We start from the raw sequence: 18,035 nt of genomic DNA on the forward strand, positions 1-18,035 counted from the left end.
AATGCATGCTGGGAGCCATGAGTTTTATACTATGGTGGCTCCCAGCATGCATTGCGGCATGAAGCATGTCACCATTGTTGAGATTCATATGCTGATTCTTGATGTCTGTGTGCGTCTAAATATTTTTCTTGTGTTTCTCTTTTTTTTAGTATTCTGCTTGTTAACAGCAGGTGTTCATCACTAATGCTCAATCATTGTTTAATTAATCACTTAATTATCTCATTAACTTTCACTCTGATTCAGTGTTACTTTAACACTCTTTAGAGAGGGACCATATGTACTCTTGAGTTATTTTTACTCTGGAGATTTTGCTGTGTAGATAGATACACAGATAGATAGATAGATAGATAGATAGATAGATAGATAGATAGATAGATAGATAGATAGATAGATAGATAGATAGATAGATAGATAGATAGATAGATAGATAGATAGATAGACAGAGATGGATGGATGGATGGATGAATATTATTTGTACTTACAGGGGGGCCATTTTTCCCAGCATTCCCTGGGTCTCCAATTTCTCCCTGGGAACAAAAAACAAACAAACATGAAACATAAAAAAAAAAAACAACAACATCAAAACCAGATCAACAAACTGACAATCTTGCATCAACAACAATCCATGACTGTAAACCAAACAGTGATATGAATTTATCCTTTGTGATGAATCTCACATTTGGACAAATTATCAATATTCTGGTCAAGCAGAGAGTAACGTTAACAATTATGGAAATACTGTACATAAAAATGGCTGTTGGTTTTCCCCCCATATTGCTCTAGTATGATGATGATGGTTGATGATTGACAGGTGGGATAATTTCTGCTGCTGAGGAGACACTTACCCTCAGGCCTTCAGGTCCGGGTTCACCGATGAAACCTTTCCGACCGATTCGGCCCTGTAGAGGGTCAACACACACACACACACACACACACACACACGACTGTAAATGAACCTTCTTCTACACACGCACAACAAGCCGTTATATCAGATCTCCTCCATGTTCATCTGAGATTAATCAGGGAAGAAAGAAAGACACTTACATTGGGACCCGGCTTTCCAGGTGGACCCGGAGGGCCTTCGTCTCCCTGCAGAAACACACGAGGAAGCGTTTTAGTAAACATTCAGCGATCAGATCCCACAGATCCCACAGAACATCGCCTGTAGACAAGACTACATTCCTTCCATCACCGTACGCATCACACCACAAGCTCGAGGAGGAGAACTGAACCGATCTCACACACACTGTATACCCATACTACTGTAGTATCAGATGGATGGATGATGGATGGATGGATGGATGGATGGATGGATGAACACTTTACCTCTGTTCCTTTTGGCCCTGGTGGTCCCTGGGGGCCCCGAGATCCTTGAATACCCTAAACACACACACACACACACACACACACTGATGAACCCTGGGTAAAGCACATGTCTCTAATTCAGAGACTCACACACTGGGGAAGAGTAACGCATGAACTCGCTGTTTAAGCAGCATCACGAGCGAAACTACACTTAAAATGAAGCTATCTTAGAACAACAAAATTAATACCTGCCTTTTGGAACAAATATGATGTGTATAGGAATCTAGGCAAGCATATATCTATGTTTTGGTACAACAAACATCCAAGATTTGCACTAAAGTTTTCTCTACCTTTGGTCCCGGGGGGCCGTTCGGTCCTGGTGCACCAATGTCTCCTGGGAAACCCTAAAAACATGGGCATAAATACATTAAAATGCATAATGAGCTTCACCGTATGTTCACCTTATAAGGTGATAAACGGCTGTCATTTAAGCCCCGCCCACCTGCCATTAGACCACACCCACTTGCAATAAATAAGGGTCAGGGCCTAGTTTACATTCATAACTAGTATTTTCTATACTTATGAGAAAGAGTTCTTTAAATGGTTTACTGGACATGCCATCATGTTATTAAACAGAAATGCTCTTAATGACTACTTCTAGTGTGAATGGACAGCGAGAGGTCGTCACGGTAACAGATCCAAAGCCAAGTTCAGGATTTATTTGACAGTTTGTAATCCATTTTATGTCATAATGAGACAAAAATAAATAAAATATATAATAATAATAATAAATGATCGTCAATTAAAATTATTACAAATAATACATTAACATTATTATTATACTTCTATTGAACATCATTGATTATTAATTAATAATAATATAATTATTATTAGTTGTATCATAAAAACATTATACAGTATTGTTAATATTTTGATAATACTACTTAATAATTAAATCATGATTTAATTAAATGATTATTATATTTTAAAATAAATAATAACATTTTAAATACATTTTTAAATTAAATAAATATTTGCGTAATCATAATCACTAATTATTAGTCTAATATTTTGCACAAAAAAATATTTCCGAATGCAGCAAGATATTAAATATATAAAATGTATAATAATAATAATTATTTTTTATTACTATACATTTTTGATATCATTTGAGTATAAATAATATTTTATAATTAATTAATGATTTAAAAAGTTTAAAAAGTTTTAATATCTCTAAAAATGTTGCTGTACACAATTATTCCAGGAACGTGCATTAACAAAAGTAATTTCCTTTTTAGATTTTTTTTAATATATTAAAAATGTATTCATAAAAATAACACAGAAGTGCCACAAGAGGGCAACTTACTAGCCACTTAGCCGCTATCAAACTAGCATGCGAGACGCTAAACTCTTGCGCTGGTCGAGTTTCATCCATTTGCCGCACGGATGCGTCGGTGTTTACTCTAATGAAGAGCCACAATCATGTTTGGGATTAACAAGAGATCAATCATCTTCACCAAACACAAAAATAACACAAATAACAAGGAAGAAGACATGCCTGCCAAGAAAGACACAATTCAGGCTATTTATTGAAGACTATAAACAGCTCGAATTTAGTTAATGTTCTGTTGTATTAAACTACGAAGAAAGCCATCTGATGTCCACATGCACCAAATCCCTTCAAACAAAATTAGATTATTACACACAACCAAACCACCTCAGTTACTGACCTCTAAAACACTCGCAAAGGCCATTGAGATGAATGGGAATGCTAACGGCTAGCTTTCTAGAGGTATTGTTACAATCCCATTCGTTTTCTTCATAGGGAAAAGATATCCCTACTGTGAGCTCAGAGGTTGTTTATGGATGGTTTATGGTTTAGTTGAAGCCATCCTTTAGCATTATTTCCATTTTTGATATAATCGTGTTTAACAGCTGAATTCGTAGTGAAAACTACATTACCCATAGTGCTGTGCAAAACATTCCACCAATCAGAGAGTACACCCAAAAGAGCACTTTAGCTCCGCCCCCTCCCATAAAGCATGTAATCCAGTTTCGCTATTCTGGCAAAATACCTAAATATTTGTATTTGCATATTCATATTTTGCAATAAACTAAAAATATATTGTTTCTAGAGATAATCAACAACTTTAAATGAATAGTCTAATATGTCTCCATAATTTTTCAGTCAGTTATGTTGTTCGCAATGCTTCATGGGATTGTAGTTCTTTCCCTCACTAAAGCCGTTAAGGTCACAGCCAAGTATTTTTTTTTTTTTTTTTTTTTTGTTGCTTTAAATCAAAGTTTGTAATGTTGTAACTTCACAGCTGGTTGGCTTTTTGGGCAATTTTGGCTACTCTGATGATATTTTCAGCTCTTAAGTCCACTTGAAAGCTTTTAACAAATTTCAACAATCCACACAATTATGCAAGTTTCCTTCAAAATCAGCACAGAATTGCTTAATTTTCATTTCTATCTGGCAGAAGCATCTGAAAGTTTCATCACAGCAAGAATTGAAACAATTCAACAGCTCAACAAATACAGTCACTTCCGACTGAGTGCCGGTTCTCACCTCGGGTCCTGGTGGCCCCGGAGGCCCTCGAGGGCCCGCTTCACCCGTTTTCCCCTTTCAGAGAGAGAACATCAACTATAAACATCACATCAGACACCACACAAAATGTGCAAACATCATGTTCTTCCTCAGTGTTTCTGTCTTGTTTTGCAGCACAAATATCTTAACATTCTTAAATCAAGATACATTTACTGGAGAAGTGAAATGATTGAAGATATTAACTCTTGGTTAATGAAAAAAATCATCAAAATTAAGCCAGTTTATGCGGAATTTCTTTTCATTTATGACGCAATGCTTTCCCGCCACTGACCAAACTTCCCGTCATTTATGACGCAATGCTTTCCCGTAATTTATGACGCAACGCTTTCCCGACATTGACCAAATTTCCCGTAATTTATGACGCAATGGTTTCCCGTCATTTAAGACGCAACGCTTTCCTGCCATTGACCAAATTTCCGTCTTTTATGAAGCAACGCTTTCCCGTAATTTATGACGCAACGCTTTCCCGTCATTGACCAAATTTCCCATCATTGACCAAATTTCCCGTCATTTATGACGCAACGCTTTCCCGACATTCACCAAATTTCCCGTAATCTATGACGCAACGCTTTCCCGTCATTTATGACGCAACGCTTTCCCGCCATTTACCAAATTTCCCGTAATTTATGAAGCAAAGCTTTCCAGTCATTTACCAAATTTCCCGTAATTTATGACGCAATGCTTTCCCGTCATTTATGACGCAATGCTTTCCCGCCATTGACCAAATTTCCCGTCATTTATGACGCAACACTTTCCCGCCATTGGCCAAACAAGACTTGATATCTGAAGTCATTTTCTTTCTAAAACAAGTATCTTGTTTTAAGAATGTTTGGATATTTGTGCTGGAAAACGAGAGGAAGACCATCATTTTCTGCAGTGTAGTTCACTCAACAGAACATCACAGAGCTTCATTTGTATTTAACACAGGGGAAGAAGAACACAGGTGGTCTTACAATCGGTCCTGGTTTTCCGCGTGGTCCTGTTGGGCCGGGATTCCCAGCCGTTCCCTGGAAGAGAAACACAAATAAAACACAAAGTCTCCTCGCTGTCTGCATCAAACATCAAATCCATGGATATAGAAAAGATTCACACATTTTAAGACCAAGTCTCATTACTTCACCTGAAGATAATGATTACTTGATAAAAAAATAAAATAAAATAAATCAAACTCAAAAACTATAAGATTTTTTAATTGCATATAAAATTTCCATCCATTTGTATCACAGTTTTAACATGAAAAACTAATAAACTTAAAGTGATGCATATTTGTCATTCATACATAAATGAAACGGGTCATATTTCTGTAATAGCACTAATAAATTGAAAGTATTTTAAATACACAATAACTTCATATATTTATCATCAATAAATCCAATTTGTTTTAATCTCATACATTTAAGCAGATTGAATATCGCGTGTTCCAAATTTTAACCGTGTTCACTTTTAAACTGAATTAATTTAATTAATTAACAGATTTAATCTGATTCAAAGCCATTTGAATGAGAAAATATGATTATTTAAATAGAATCAAATGGATGCAAATAGTTATTAATAAACTATGGCATGATTTTGTGAGTGCAGAAATATTACCGGTTTAATTTATGTATAGTTGATGCTAAAACTGTGTAATCCAAATGGATGGTAATATTAAATGCAATTTAAATATATAAATGCTTAAATGTAAGCCATGTAATTAACGTAATGCTTTTGAGTTTATACTTTTGTCAGTCTTCAGATGTCTCCAGTAAGACCATCAGTGGACAGTCTGTGTAAGTTTGCACCAATTTTGCAATTTCATGACCATGTAAAAGTTGATAACATATTATTCTGCCTCTCTTGACACTCACCTTGTCTCCCTGATAACCTCTTTCTCCTGGTTCACCCCTCAATCCAGGTTCACTCTAGATCATACAGCATCACAGATTATAGAAAACACTCAAATACAGCGCCGACATTAAACACACAGGGAACAGAACACAAGAGTTTGCACATATGTTTTCACATTAGAACAAAATGTGACATAAACGAAAATCTACATCATATTTGAGCTTCTTCTTTGTCTAGATTCCAGCTAGTGTTATTTTACCATCACTGAGAAAATATTCTATATTATATCTATATATTTTTTGTAATGTCTATTTGAAGTTTTTCTCATTTAACACAATGACTTCAAATCTTTTGGGAGTAATTTCTCAGTCAGATTTGATGTGCGATTAATCGGCACATCATGAATTTAATTAGATAAAAAAAATGTAATTTTAGTTTATTTCAGTTACTGTTTTAAAATGATTACATTTATTTGAAAACAAGAACTGCACTGTTTTTTAATATTTGTGCGTTGAATTGTATTTATTTAATAATTATGAAATTATGTATATTGAAATAAAATACAAAATATTAAATAAAAACATTTTACAAACTAAAATATAGTACAAACATCCAATTGAAAAAAAAAAAAAAAACGTTTTGACCGACACGCGAAGAGCACCAATGTTTAGAAAACAAGGCAAAAATACTAAAGAAGAAAATAATGTTTTGATCCCAAAGATCATGCATATAATTACAAAGGAATGAACCTTATACGTTCACGTGTTCGCTGCAATAATATAAATATTTAAATCACCTTATCACCTTTCATTCCAGGAGGCCCCGCCCCTCCGCTCAGGCCCTGCCAATGAGAGAACAAGATCTTCAGTGTCCAGCCAATGAGGTTAGAGATCACACAGCTCGAGGCGTAACTGACGGGCCGTTACCTGAGGTCCCACAATGCCAGGAATCCCACGGGGTCCCTCAATCCCGGGATCACCCTGCGGGAACAGACTCCATCAGTACAGCAGCAGTTCATCTTTACTGTAGTTTAGTGAATGATTCCTTACAGATTCACCGAATGACAGATTTGTCAGGACACTCTCACTGGTCTTTATAAGGTCTTTCGCAGCGGGTAGTTCTAGGAACGAGCCACTAGGGTGCTTCCCCGAGAACTAACGGTTCCCATAGGAACGTTTTCATGGTTGCATTCAGCCAGTAGGAACTCTGAAGTGACATATGTTGTTGTTGGGACTTTTATTTTGACGGCGCTGAGAACGCCAGTGCTCGTATTCTCTGTATTCATTCATTTACGATCTGTCTAACAGTTCTGTCTAATATGTTATTATATAGAACCGTTATACATAGAAAGTAAATATATGAAAAGTTATTAGCGTATGGCGTGTTGTTGATGTCCAGTGTTGCTGAGCAGAAATACATAATCATGTTTCTCTCGGTCTCCTCAAAGCTGCGTTGGGTTTTCTCCTCAGTGTAAAGATTGAGAGCTCCATCTATCTCTGTTTTCCATGTCCGTAGAGTTAGTGTCTGGAGTAAATATATAGACTATAATTTGTGCGTTTACACAGCTTTTTTAAAGGGGTGATATAATGCCATTTTCACAAGATGTAAAATAAGTCTCTGATGTCCCCAGAGTGTGTGTGTGAAGTTTCAGCTCAAAATACCCCACAGATATTTTTATATAGCATGTTAAAACTGTAAATTTTTGAGGGTGAGCAAAAACTAGGGCTTGCATGGACTAGTCGAGTAGTCGATAGATCGACTACTTCAACCACTAGTCGACGCTGTTGGAAACAATCGACTACTCGAGCGTCCATTAACCATAAATGAATTAAAAATGGCGAATGTCACCAACAGACACCATACGTCAGATGTGTGGAAGTATTACATCAAGAATGCCAAAAATATTGTAATTGGCCAACTCTGAAAGAGGCCGTTCACATATTGCCTCTAAAAACGTGTGGAAAGCGCGCGCGGCCGTGCCGCTGTCTCCTACAAGCGCTTGCGCTCCCGTGGCGTCTGTCGTTGCTATGCAACCAAACTGCGCTCTCCATGATGACGACGACGAAGTATCATTCAGCAAAGGATTAATTGATTTCTAGGCCTTGCATTAGCTTTACTACTAGATATATTTCTGGAGATGAGAAGGAAAAACCCGCCTGGAAAAACTAGCGCACCATGTTTCTTTCATTATGAGCGCGCTCGCCGCGCACCTAGATTTGAAATAACGACCTTGAGCGCGGAAAAGACGTGATATGTGAACGGCCCCTAAAAGCAGACGTCTGAAATGAAAGGCAAGAACGGCTATTTATTTGGCTTTAGACTGTTACATGAAAATTTAAAAATGTTCAAAAATGTTTTGAGAGTTTACTTATGTAATTGTTGCATTAGGCTATGAATTAATAAATGTTTATTAATAAGATCTAGCCATTTCATGTATTTTCATTTACAGTAGCATGAACCAGGAGTAGTCGAGTAACTCGAGTATTGTTTTGATAAGAAATCGACTAGCAGAAATCAGTAGTCGTGCAACCCCTAGCAAAAACACACTTTTTTGTGTCTGTCCCTTTAAATGCAAATGAGCTGCTGCTCCCGGCACAGGGGGTGGAGCTTCAACAGCTTGCACTCACACACACATGCACTGAAAATTTCAAAAACTTTTAGCCTTTATGTTCAAACCGGAGTCAGACAAAGATGGAGAGACTCAAGAAGTGACAACATGTAGAAGCAACAGGACATTTCTGAATGGTTAGTTGATGAAATTATGTTATTGATTAGCATATTCTGTTTTGATAATCTATAAATCGTGTTCAGGGGGCGGGGTTATGTATATTTTAGTGTTGGTGATGTCACTAACCCGGGAGGAATGTGGTGTAGTCTCTACCGGCCGTTTGTTGTAGTCCTTAAAAAGTGATTTCTTTAAAAGCAAATATCTCCCTTTAATTTGAACTTTGAGCGTTGTAACTTTGCAGATGTTGTTTCTGCTCAAACAGCAACATTACACACTAACTAAAGTTAGAAAAGTCAAATCATAATCAACCACCCCTTTAAAATTGGTGTGTGCTGGTGTTTCGCGTGCGTTCAGCCAATCAGCAAACACTAACGTCACTGTAGTTCCTATAGCGCTGGTTTAGACCGACTCTGAAGGAGGAGTAAATCAGTTCCTCCAAAAGGAGTTCCTAGAACTAAAATCGTTCCTAGTTCCTGCGGTGTGAACGCGCCAAAATCCGGGAACTTCCGCCAATAGTTCTAGGAACTATGAAGAGGTTCCTCCGGTGCGAAAGCCCTTGATGACATTCGTCTGCTTTCAACAACATGTTCCAAACTGACAATGAACTCAAAGTCCTAAATCCACATTATCCTGTGATTTAACTCTCACACACAGGGTTGTGCAGTTTCCCCCGGAGAGAAGAGAATTACCCAGGGTCCCGCTGAGATAAATGTGTTTATTATCACTCAGGATCAGGACAGAAGGTCAAGGTTAAGTATTAATGTACGATATCTTGCAGGAGGAACTTTTTTCTTTTACAAGCACAAGCTACAAAAGGCACTGTAACTATCACGTGCATATGACCCACTGAGCTATGAATAATGTAATGATTTTTAAAAAATTTAAAGTAATAATAATATATTTTTTGGGAAAATATTTATATATTCTATAGCAGGGAAAAATAATGTTTTGGGAGAAGCATTGATGATGTATTTATTCATTATTTAAATTTGGCTAATTTTGAAAAAATAAAATAATAATTTGCATAGTATACCTTTAACAATATATTGTTCTAAAATATTTTCTGGCCATATTTGTATATTTGAAACCATGTGCAGATCCGGCGCCTGTGGTGTGTGCTCAGCTTTTCTAACAGTGTTTGTGAGGCTGTTTCTCATTAAAGGCTTTCGGCCGTCAGACGATAAACAATAAACCGCACGCATGTCTGGAACCAGCCTCCACTTCACCTGGAGCCTACAGGAAAACTGCACAGATTCATACTTTTATCATCACTGACGCATCAAACTGATCAAAAGTGACCGTGAAGACATTTATAATGTTACAAAAGATTTTATTTCAAATAAATGCCGTTCTTTTGAACTTTCTATTAATCAAAGAATCCTGAAAAATAAAATGAATCCCAGTTACACTGATAATAATCATAAATGTTTCTTGATCATCAAATCATCATATTGATTTGTGAAGGATCATGTGACACTGAAGACTGGAGTAATGATGCTGAACATTCAGCTTTGATCACAGGAATAAATGACACTTTACTATATATTCACATAGAAAACAGATGATTTACATTGTACATAAATGTATTTCACTGTTTTTACTGTATTTATGATCAAATAAATGCAGCCTCGGTGAGCAGAAGAGACTTTCGAAAACTAAAAACCAAAAACTTTTGACCGGTAGCATGAGTGGCTGTTATTAGTGAACAACAAGTAAAATTATGTATTAGAGAGACATTAGCATAATTTCAAATCATTACATAATTTCAAGCATTAGCATTATACCATGGTATTACCATAGTACATGTGCAAAAAACATGGTAAGTGTGAGGGAGACGTTTTAATAGATGTGTGGCTTGAAGGAGATCTGCACATCTGGAGCTGAAAGAGGTCTTAATGGACACACAGATCCACAGATCACACACATGCCATGGAAAAGCTTTTCTGTCCGCCTCACGTGAGAAAGAAATGACAGAAGAAAGAGAAGGAGGTGAAAAATTGTTGACTTATTGTCTCTACTTAGGGAATATGAGATGCAAAACTTCTGGACTCGGAGAGAAATGTGCTAATATGTCAGATTCACAGACAATAGTTAGTGCAAGCTGACTCTGGGAACTTTAGACACGCAAGGTAATGCAAAAATGAAACGCTTGCATTCAAAAGTTCAGGGGCTGTGAATACAGTAAAATACAAAAATACAGTAAGAACAGTGAAATATATTTATTTAAAATGTAAATCATCTGTTTTCTATGTGAATATACAGTACAGTGTAATGTATTCCTGTGATCAAAGCTGAATGTTCAGCATCATTACTCCAGTCTTCAGTGTCACATGATCCTTCAGAAATCACTCTAATATGATGATCTGATGATCAGGAAACATTTATGATTAATATCAGTGTTGAAAACAGTCATACATGTTATTTTTCAGGATTCTTTGACGAATAGAAAGTACAAAAGAACAGCATTAATTTGAAACAGAATCTATTGTAAGTAACATTATAAATGTCTTTACTGTCACTTCGGATCAATTTAATAAGTCCTTGATGAATAAAAGTATTAACTTCTCTTCAAAAAGTGACCCGAAACATTTGAACGGTAGTGTATGGTTTATACAGTTTATATTTATGTAAAGCTGGCATGAAATAACGGATCAAGAACAGAAGCACGCCTCTCTTGTTCTACACTCTTAAAAATAAAGCTTCTTAACTGGCATCGGTGGAATCTATTCATTCCATATGGAGGAAAATAAGTAAAAAAATGTTCTTCACACACTAAGAAAAAAATGAAAGGTTCTTTAGGGAAGCATAAATGGTTCTTTTATGGCATCGCTGAGAAAAACCCCTTTTGCAACCTTTATTTTGTCTCTATTTCATGTACTTCTCGTTTCAGCGTGTCCGACTCAACATTTCATTGCACAAAACTGAAATCATGGCTCTGAAAGACACATCACACCCTCTCCGCCACCAGGACGAAAACACGGATCATCATCTGAGGAAGGGACGGCCGACAGATACAGGAACGACAGCGAAGGCAGGATGAAAACGCATCAGGAATCCGCAACATCCCGCTTTAAATCTTCCCGCCTGACATCCCGACAGCAGAGAAACATGTCTGACATCTCTGTCCGCCGCTTTACGAGACTCTGGGGCTTCGGCCAGCCTCGGACATGTGTGTTTTAAAGCCGGAACAACCAGAAGAGTCCTCGACTGTTAGAGACTGCCTCCTGAACATGACATGTAAGAGGATTGGCTTTTTTAACGCGTGAATCAGACGTGCAGGAGCCGAACACATGGCAGCAAACACACCTGCAATCACACATTACCAATGAAGGAAAAGAGTTGAAGAGGAATGTAGGAGTGAATTTAACAGGGTTATTATCGTTAGCTAAAACTAAAACCATGATGTTCGTTACCTGAAATAAAATAAACTTGAAATACAATAAAATATATATTTTCAACATTTATCACTTACATTTAGTTTAACTTGATGTACGAAACTAAAACTAAAACTGGAATAAAAATGTATAAAAACTAAACAGACATATTTATATAAAACAACAACAACTAATAAAAAATCATGGATGGCCAAATTACTCAAAAATTAAATCATTAAATAAATGTTAAAATATTTAAATAAATGATTAAAAACTAAAGTAACTGTTGATAAAACATAAAAATCAATTCATTTATTAACATTTTAGCATTATTTTTGGATTGCTTTATTTAAGCGCAAGTTGCTTAAATGAACTTAAATATATTATTTCAGCTAGTTGTCAAAGCAAAATTTTTCATTTTTATTTTAACATGGTGTACTAAAATAACTAAAGCTGAAATAAAATGAATAAAAGCTATGTAGACTTAAAAAAAAAAAAAAAAAAAAATTATATATTATATAATGCATGACTCGCTCAAGCACATTTCAAGTGTTCAAGTGTCACATATATATATAAAAGCTATAATGTTATTAATGTTAATAGCATTAATTATAATGTTAATAGTAATAAGCAATGCTATCTCCTTATTCCTGCAACTCCTGCTAACAAACCCTGATGTGATGTTTGTGACACTTGAACACTTGAAATGTGCTTGAGCGAGTCATGTTCAACCAAGTCTCTACGTTTCTTACACAGAACAACCTCTTGGACAACAACCACTCTGGTTTCAAAAACATCACTCAACTGAGACGGCCCTGCTCTCGGTTATTGAAGCTCTGAGACTCAAGAGCAGCTTCCCAATCCTCAGTCTTCATCCTGCTGGATCTGTGTGCTGCTTTTGACACAGTTAACCACCAGATCCTCCTGTCAACCCTCATGATGAAGGGCATCTCAGGAACTCCACTCCAATGGTTCAACTATTACCTCTCAGTAGGTCCATCAGGGTGTCGTGGAGGGGTGAGGTGTTGAAGACCCATCATCTAGCTACTGGAGTGCCTCAGGGCTCAGTGCTGGGACCGCTTCTCTTCTCCATCTACATGTCATCACTAGTGTCTGTCATTCAGAAACATTAAACATGGCTTTTCCCATCATTCCCTCATTCCAACCCGATGATCAGACAGAACTGCTTGTGTTCTCGACCAACTCAACACTTCAGCACAACTTCTCCATTCAGCTGTAGGTTCATCATCCATAACTCCCTCCAGGGCAGCCAGGAACCTTGGAGTTGTGATTGACGATCAGTTGAACTTCACAGACCACATTGCTAGAACTGCCCGGTCCTGCAGATTTGCCTTATACAACATTAGGATGATCAGGCCCTTCCTATCAGAGCTACACAACTCCTGGTCCAAGCGCTTGTTATCTCCAGGCTGGACTATTGTAATGCTCTCTCCTTCCAGCATCTGTCAACCTCTGCAACTGATCCAGATGCTGAAGCAAGAGTGTGTTTATCGAGCCGAAGAGATGCACGTCACTCCTCTCCTCATAAACTTGCTGAACTCAACCAGAGCTGCTGAGTCTTCAGCCAAACTAAAGAAACTGCTGAAGACGCATCTACACTTGACACAGTAATACTCACACTTACTATTCTATATATCTATAAAAATGTATTTTTTTTAAATACCTAGCTACGTGTATTGTAGACTAACTGGGACTGGTCACAGCACTTACATATTGTTGTCCTATTGTTGGTGTGATTGTTTCTTTTATTCTCCTCATTTGTAAGTCACTTAGGATAAAAACGTCTGCTAAATGATTAAATGTTGATGACTATGACCTCAGGTGCTTTCTGTCTCTTTTCATCTCGCCTAAAACCAGCAATTTATCTTCTCATCCAGCAGTTTATCTTATAATGCTGAAGTGTTCTGTTGCTGAACGGACGCCAGGACACACAGAGTATTATAAATATTCTCTTGGCAGGAGCTGCCGGCGGGACTGAACTCTTTACAGTAGCAGAACACACTGCTGAAAACCAACCAGAAGACCTCAGAAAAAACAGATAACAACTTTACAACAGGTTCTGAATCTGATTCTGTATTCATGCGCAACTGAAAACTGTACACGGTTATGCAAACGAACTATATTACTTTGTAGAAGTATTCTGATTATTGATGTAATGTAACTTAGATTATAACATTATAATCAAGGTTACAAAAGGGTAAATTTCCTAATTTCTTCCTCTTTACTACTAGTTACAGCAGCAAATAAACATAAAAGAACATCAGAAGGAATGTTGAAAGATACAGAACAACTTCCTGAAAGGAATAATGTCTCGTGAAATCCATCAATCAGTGTTTCATCCGCAGAAAGACGTCAATAAAACAGCTTGAGAACGATATAACGTCACATTTACCTCAGGAGAGTTATCTGATGTTCAGAGTTCATTAGTTAGCTATAAACACTAGAGAAAAGCTTATTTACTGTTAATTATATATGTGTGTTTGAATAAATTTGTCATGAAGACATGTTTATGAAAACTACCTTACGTGCAACTGAGTTACATACACACATTTAAGTTTTTGAGTGTGATTATTATATCCTAAAAAAATTGCAGTTATAAAGGGCTCTGTAGTTAATTTTAACCTCTAGTATTATAGTGATTTACCAAATGAGAGGAGTCCCTGTATAGTTACAGCATTAGTTGGGAGAGATTTGTTTTCCTTAAGAAAAATCGAACTATCGGTATCATTCTGAATAATCGGTTATCGGTATCGGCGATATACGTATGAAGTCATATCCGCACGGCTCCAGAGAGGACGAGGATTCTGCATCGGCTGTCAGAAGTTAAAGCTGATTGAACTCTGTGTTTATGTGTGTGTGTGTGTGTGTGTGTGTGTGTGTGTGTTTAGGACTCACTCTCAGGCCTGGGAATCCACTGCTGCCGGTTCCTCCGACGGGCCCCTGGAACACACACACAACCATGAGAAACAGCTCTGCACTTCTGTCTGCATTATTTTCAAACATCTTTAAACTTTCTTTGCTTTTATTTAACACTGATTTTGTGCGGAAGACATCAAATATCCCTTCAGCTGCTTGGGGTTTCAGCACAATGATATTCTTCCAAAACCGTGGAAACACCATCTATAGTCAAAATATCCTCTATGCACATGTATATAGACTCCTATTGGAATCTCTATCATAATTTGGAATCAATTATAATGGGATTAAACAAGGAGAATCTGACTATCTGGATACATTTTTATTTGATACTCTGTTTAATTTTGGACATTGAAGAGTTAAATTACATCACTTGGGAAGTTTAGGCCGTTTACAATCAAGAAAGATTTTCTTTAAATTCATTTTGATTTTCTATTGATAAATATAATATCTGTATTGATAACTTTTATGTTGGAATAAAATTAGGATCCTTTAGGTTTGGTTCAAATTATGATTATGATATACTTCTGCTCACCAAGGCGGCATTTATCTGATAAAAAAATACAGTAAAATTGTGAAATATTATTACAATGTAAAACAGCTGTTTTCTATGTGAATATACTGTAAAATGTACATTTATTCGTGAGATCAAAGCTGAATTTTCAGCATCATTACTCCAGAATCTAAACGTTCTTCAATCATCACTTAAGATGCAAAATTACTTAAGATATTAAGTCTTGTTTTCTGAAGAAAATGTATCAAAATAAAGTGCCTTTTGTGCTTAAAACAAAAAACAATTATCTGCCAATTGGGGTCAGAAAAATAAACTTAATTTAAAGGGAAAGCAAGACTTTTCAGAAAGCAAGTCTTGTTATCTTCAATAATTTTGCTTCTCAAGTAAATGTATCTTAATTTAAAGAGCCCATATTACGTCCTTTCACAAATTCTTGATGTTGTGCTCTACTAGAACAGGTTTTCCTGCTTGAATGTTGATTATTCTCCTCATATTCTCCATTGTTGCGGCTCCTCTCTTCCCAGTCTGTCAGTAACGCTCTGTTTACTTCCTGTCTCTATGAAGCCCCTCCTTCTGAAAAGCACACTGTGCTCTGATTGGTCGGCTGGAGCAGTGTGTTGTGATTGGTCGAGCGCTTTGAGTGTGTTTGGGAAATGTCCCGCCCCTTACATTTACATTTACATTTACATTTATTCATTTAGCTGACGCTTTTATCCAAAGCGACTTACAATTGCTATATATGTCAGAGGTCGCACGCCTCTGGAGCAACTAGGGGTTAAGTGTCTTGCTCAGGGACACATTGGTGTCTCACAGTGGATTCGAACCCAGGTCTCTCCCACCAAAGGCATGTGTCTTATCCATTGCGCCACACCACCCCTTACCATAACCGCCAGTTTAACACACTACTAACTAACTCAACCAGGCCCCGCCCCTTTATTCTGCGTATGAATTATTATGACATATATGGATTGTCAAAGTTTTTTTTTTGTTTTTTTTTCGTCACCTACTGAATTTTCCGTCAACGATACCAGGGACACCGAAGCACCGGGGAACATGAAATTTTGTGGGCATGTAGCCCCACTAGACTTTTACGGAAAAATTTCGTTTGGTCCCCGGGGGCCACTCCCCCCCCGAGCTGGGCCCCCCCAAACCCCAAAAATGCAGTTTTTCCTACATAACTACCTGAACTGTGGCACCGAGGATGAAGAAATTTTTATGGTATGTTGGTCTTAAGGGCCTACATCAACCTAGCCTATAATCACTCATTTGTGATTTACGCCCCTCCCATAAAAAATGAAAATGCAATATTATTCTGCTTTAATCGCCCCTATCTTCAGTTGAGATGTTCAGAACTGCACCATATTTCATGTGTATGATTAACTTGACATCCTCTGGGGATGTGCTAAGTTTCGTAGAATTTCATCCATGGGGGGGTATAAAATAAATTCATTTATGTGCACATTTAGTGACTGTACACTCATCGGCCTGTAGATGGTGCTGTTGAGCGAAGGGTTGCTGGTTTAGGATGATACTGTCACACACACTGACATCCACACGCACAGACACACACCCATACACACACATACAAATCCACATGCACAGACACACACACACAAACACACACGCGCACACACATGTACGCACGCACACATACACGCACAGACACACACACAGACACACACATACACAAACACACACACACACATGCACATACTACTACTTTTTTTAGGTATATACATAAACACGCAATACAGCCAAATTGTTCCACGTCATTTATTTTTGTGGAAAGCCAGTGCAGGCCTGAGCGGCGGTCATATTTTGTACCGCCCTGCGGTACATCTAGTTATAATGAGGAATATTGTGACGTGTTCATTCCCGGGAGTTCAGATACACTGACACTGATATAGAGAAGAACTCAACATTACACACTAAAGACAGATGAACAAGGTCTTTTTTAAAAGTGTTTAGATATTAGTACTGGAAAACAAGACAAAAATCCAGTGCAGTGTTGAAGGCAGAGAAACACGTACCTGGTTTCCATCAGGTCCAGGAAGTCCTCTCTCGCCCGCGTCGCCAACAACACCCTGGAACAGACCTCAGATCAGCTCAAACGCTGTCAGTCTCACATCAGTCACGCTGACATTCAAACATCTGAACTCTCGTGTCCAGAGGTAATGCTTTTCCATGATATCATATCACACACATCCCAACAGTGAGTTTGCTTGTGACTTTGATCTTGAAGTTGTTTGACTCTACTGTATTTCTCTATACATGATGAGTGCATGTAAAGAAAAGTAAAGAATCTGCAGTGTTTTACAGTATGTTCTCCGTCTGCATGTTTGCTTGTGTCTCTCTGAGCCCAAGGCCTCTGAAAGTCTTCCAAAAAGCTTTCATCCTCACTGGAGATGCCTGGGATTAATCATTCCTGCAGACGACGGGCAGCGAGCCCAGCTGGCACAGCAGCTCTGATGTGATGTTTCAGGGCTTTCTCAGGCACAACACTCTAAATCAGCTGAGATTTTACAAGCTTAAAGATTATATTAACTTCATCAAGAGTTATTCACTCGAAGAAACTATGCGTGTCTAAACAAATATCATTATTTCATTATATATGGATCATTTCCATTGAGAACATTAAAAACGCTACATTATAATACAGTATAATATTTATGTATTACATAGTATAGTATAATTTACGTATATCTGTTATAAAACAGATCATGGACAAATTTTGAATTA

General features: G+C 37.3%; 1 protein-coding gene across 1 annotated transcript in view; it reads right to left on the reverse strand.

The window, feature by feature from the left end:
* col24a1 (collagen type XXIV alpha 1 chain) overlaps positions 1-18,035 on the reverse strand; it is a 111,544-nt gene that overhangs the window by 48,720 nt on the left and 44,789 nt on the right. Inside the window, exons 13-24 of the mRNA XM_081387093.1 lie at positions 17,327-17,380; positions 14,762-14,806; positions 6,670-6,723; positions 6,540-6,584; positions 5,764-5,817; positions 4,870-4,923; positions 3,878-3,931; positions 1,656-1,709; positions 1,327-1,380; positions 1,045-1,089; positions 846-899; positions 483-527 (exon numbers count right to left, since the gene is read on the reverse strand). Coding sequence (XP_081243219.1) covers positions 483-527; positions 846-899; positions 1,045-1,089; positions 1,327-1,380; positions 1,656-1,709; positions 3,878-3,931; positions 4,870-4,923; positions 5,764-5,817; positions 6,540-6,584; positions 6,670-6,723; positions 14,762-14,806; positions 17,327-17,380 — 612 coding nt within the window. The remainder of the gene's footprint in view (positions 1-482; positions 528-845; positions 900-1,044; positions 1,090-1,326; positions 1,381-1,655; positions 1,710-3,877; positions 3,932-4,869; positions 4,924-5,763; positions 5,818-6,539; positions 6,585-6,669; positions 6,724-14,761; positions 14,807-17,326; positions 17,381-18,035) is intronic.

The sequence above is a fragment of the Scardinius erythrophthalmus genome (genome assembly GCF_964197995.2).
Source record: "Scardinius erythrophthalmus genome assembly, chromosome: 15".
NCBI lineage: Eukaryota > Metazoa > Chordata > Actinopteri > Cypriniformes > Leuciscidae > Scardinius > Scardinius erythrophthalmus.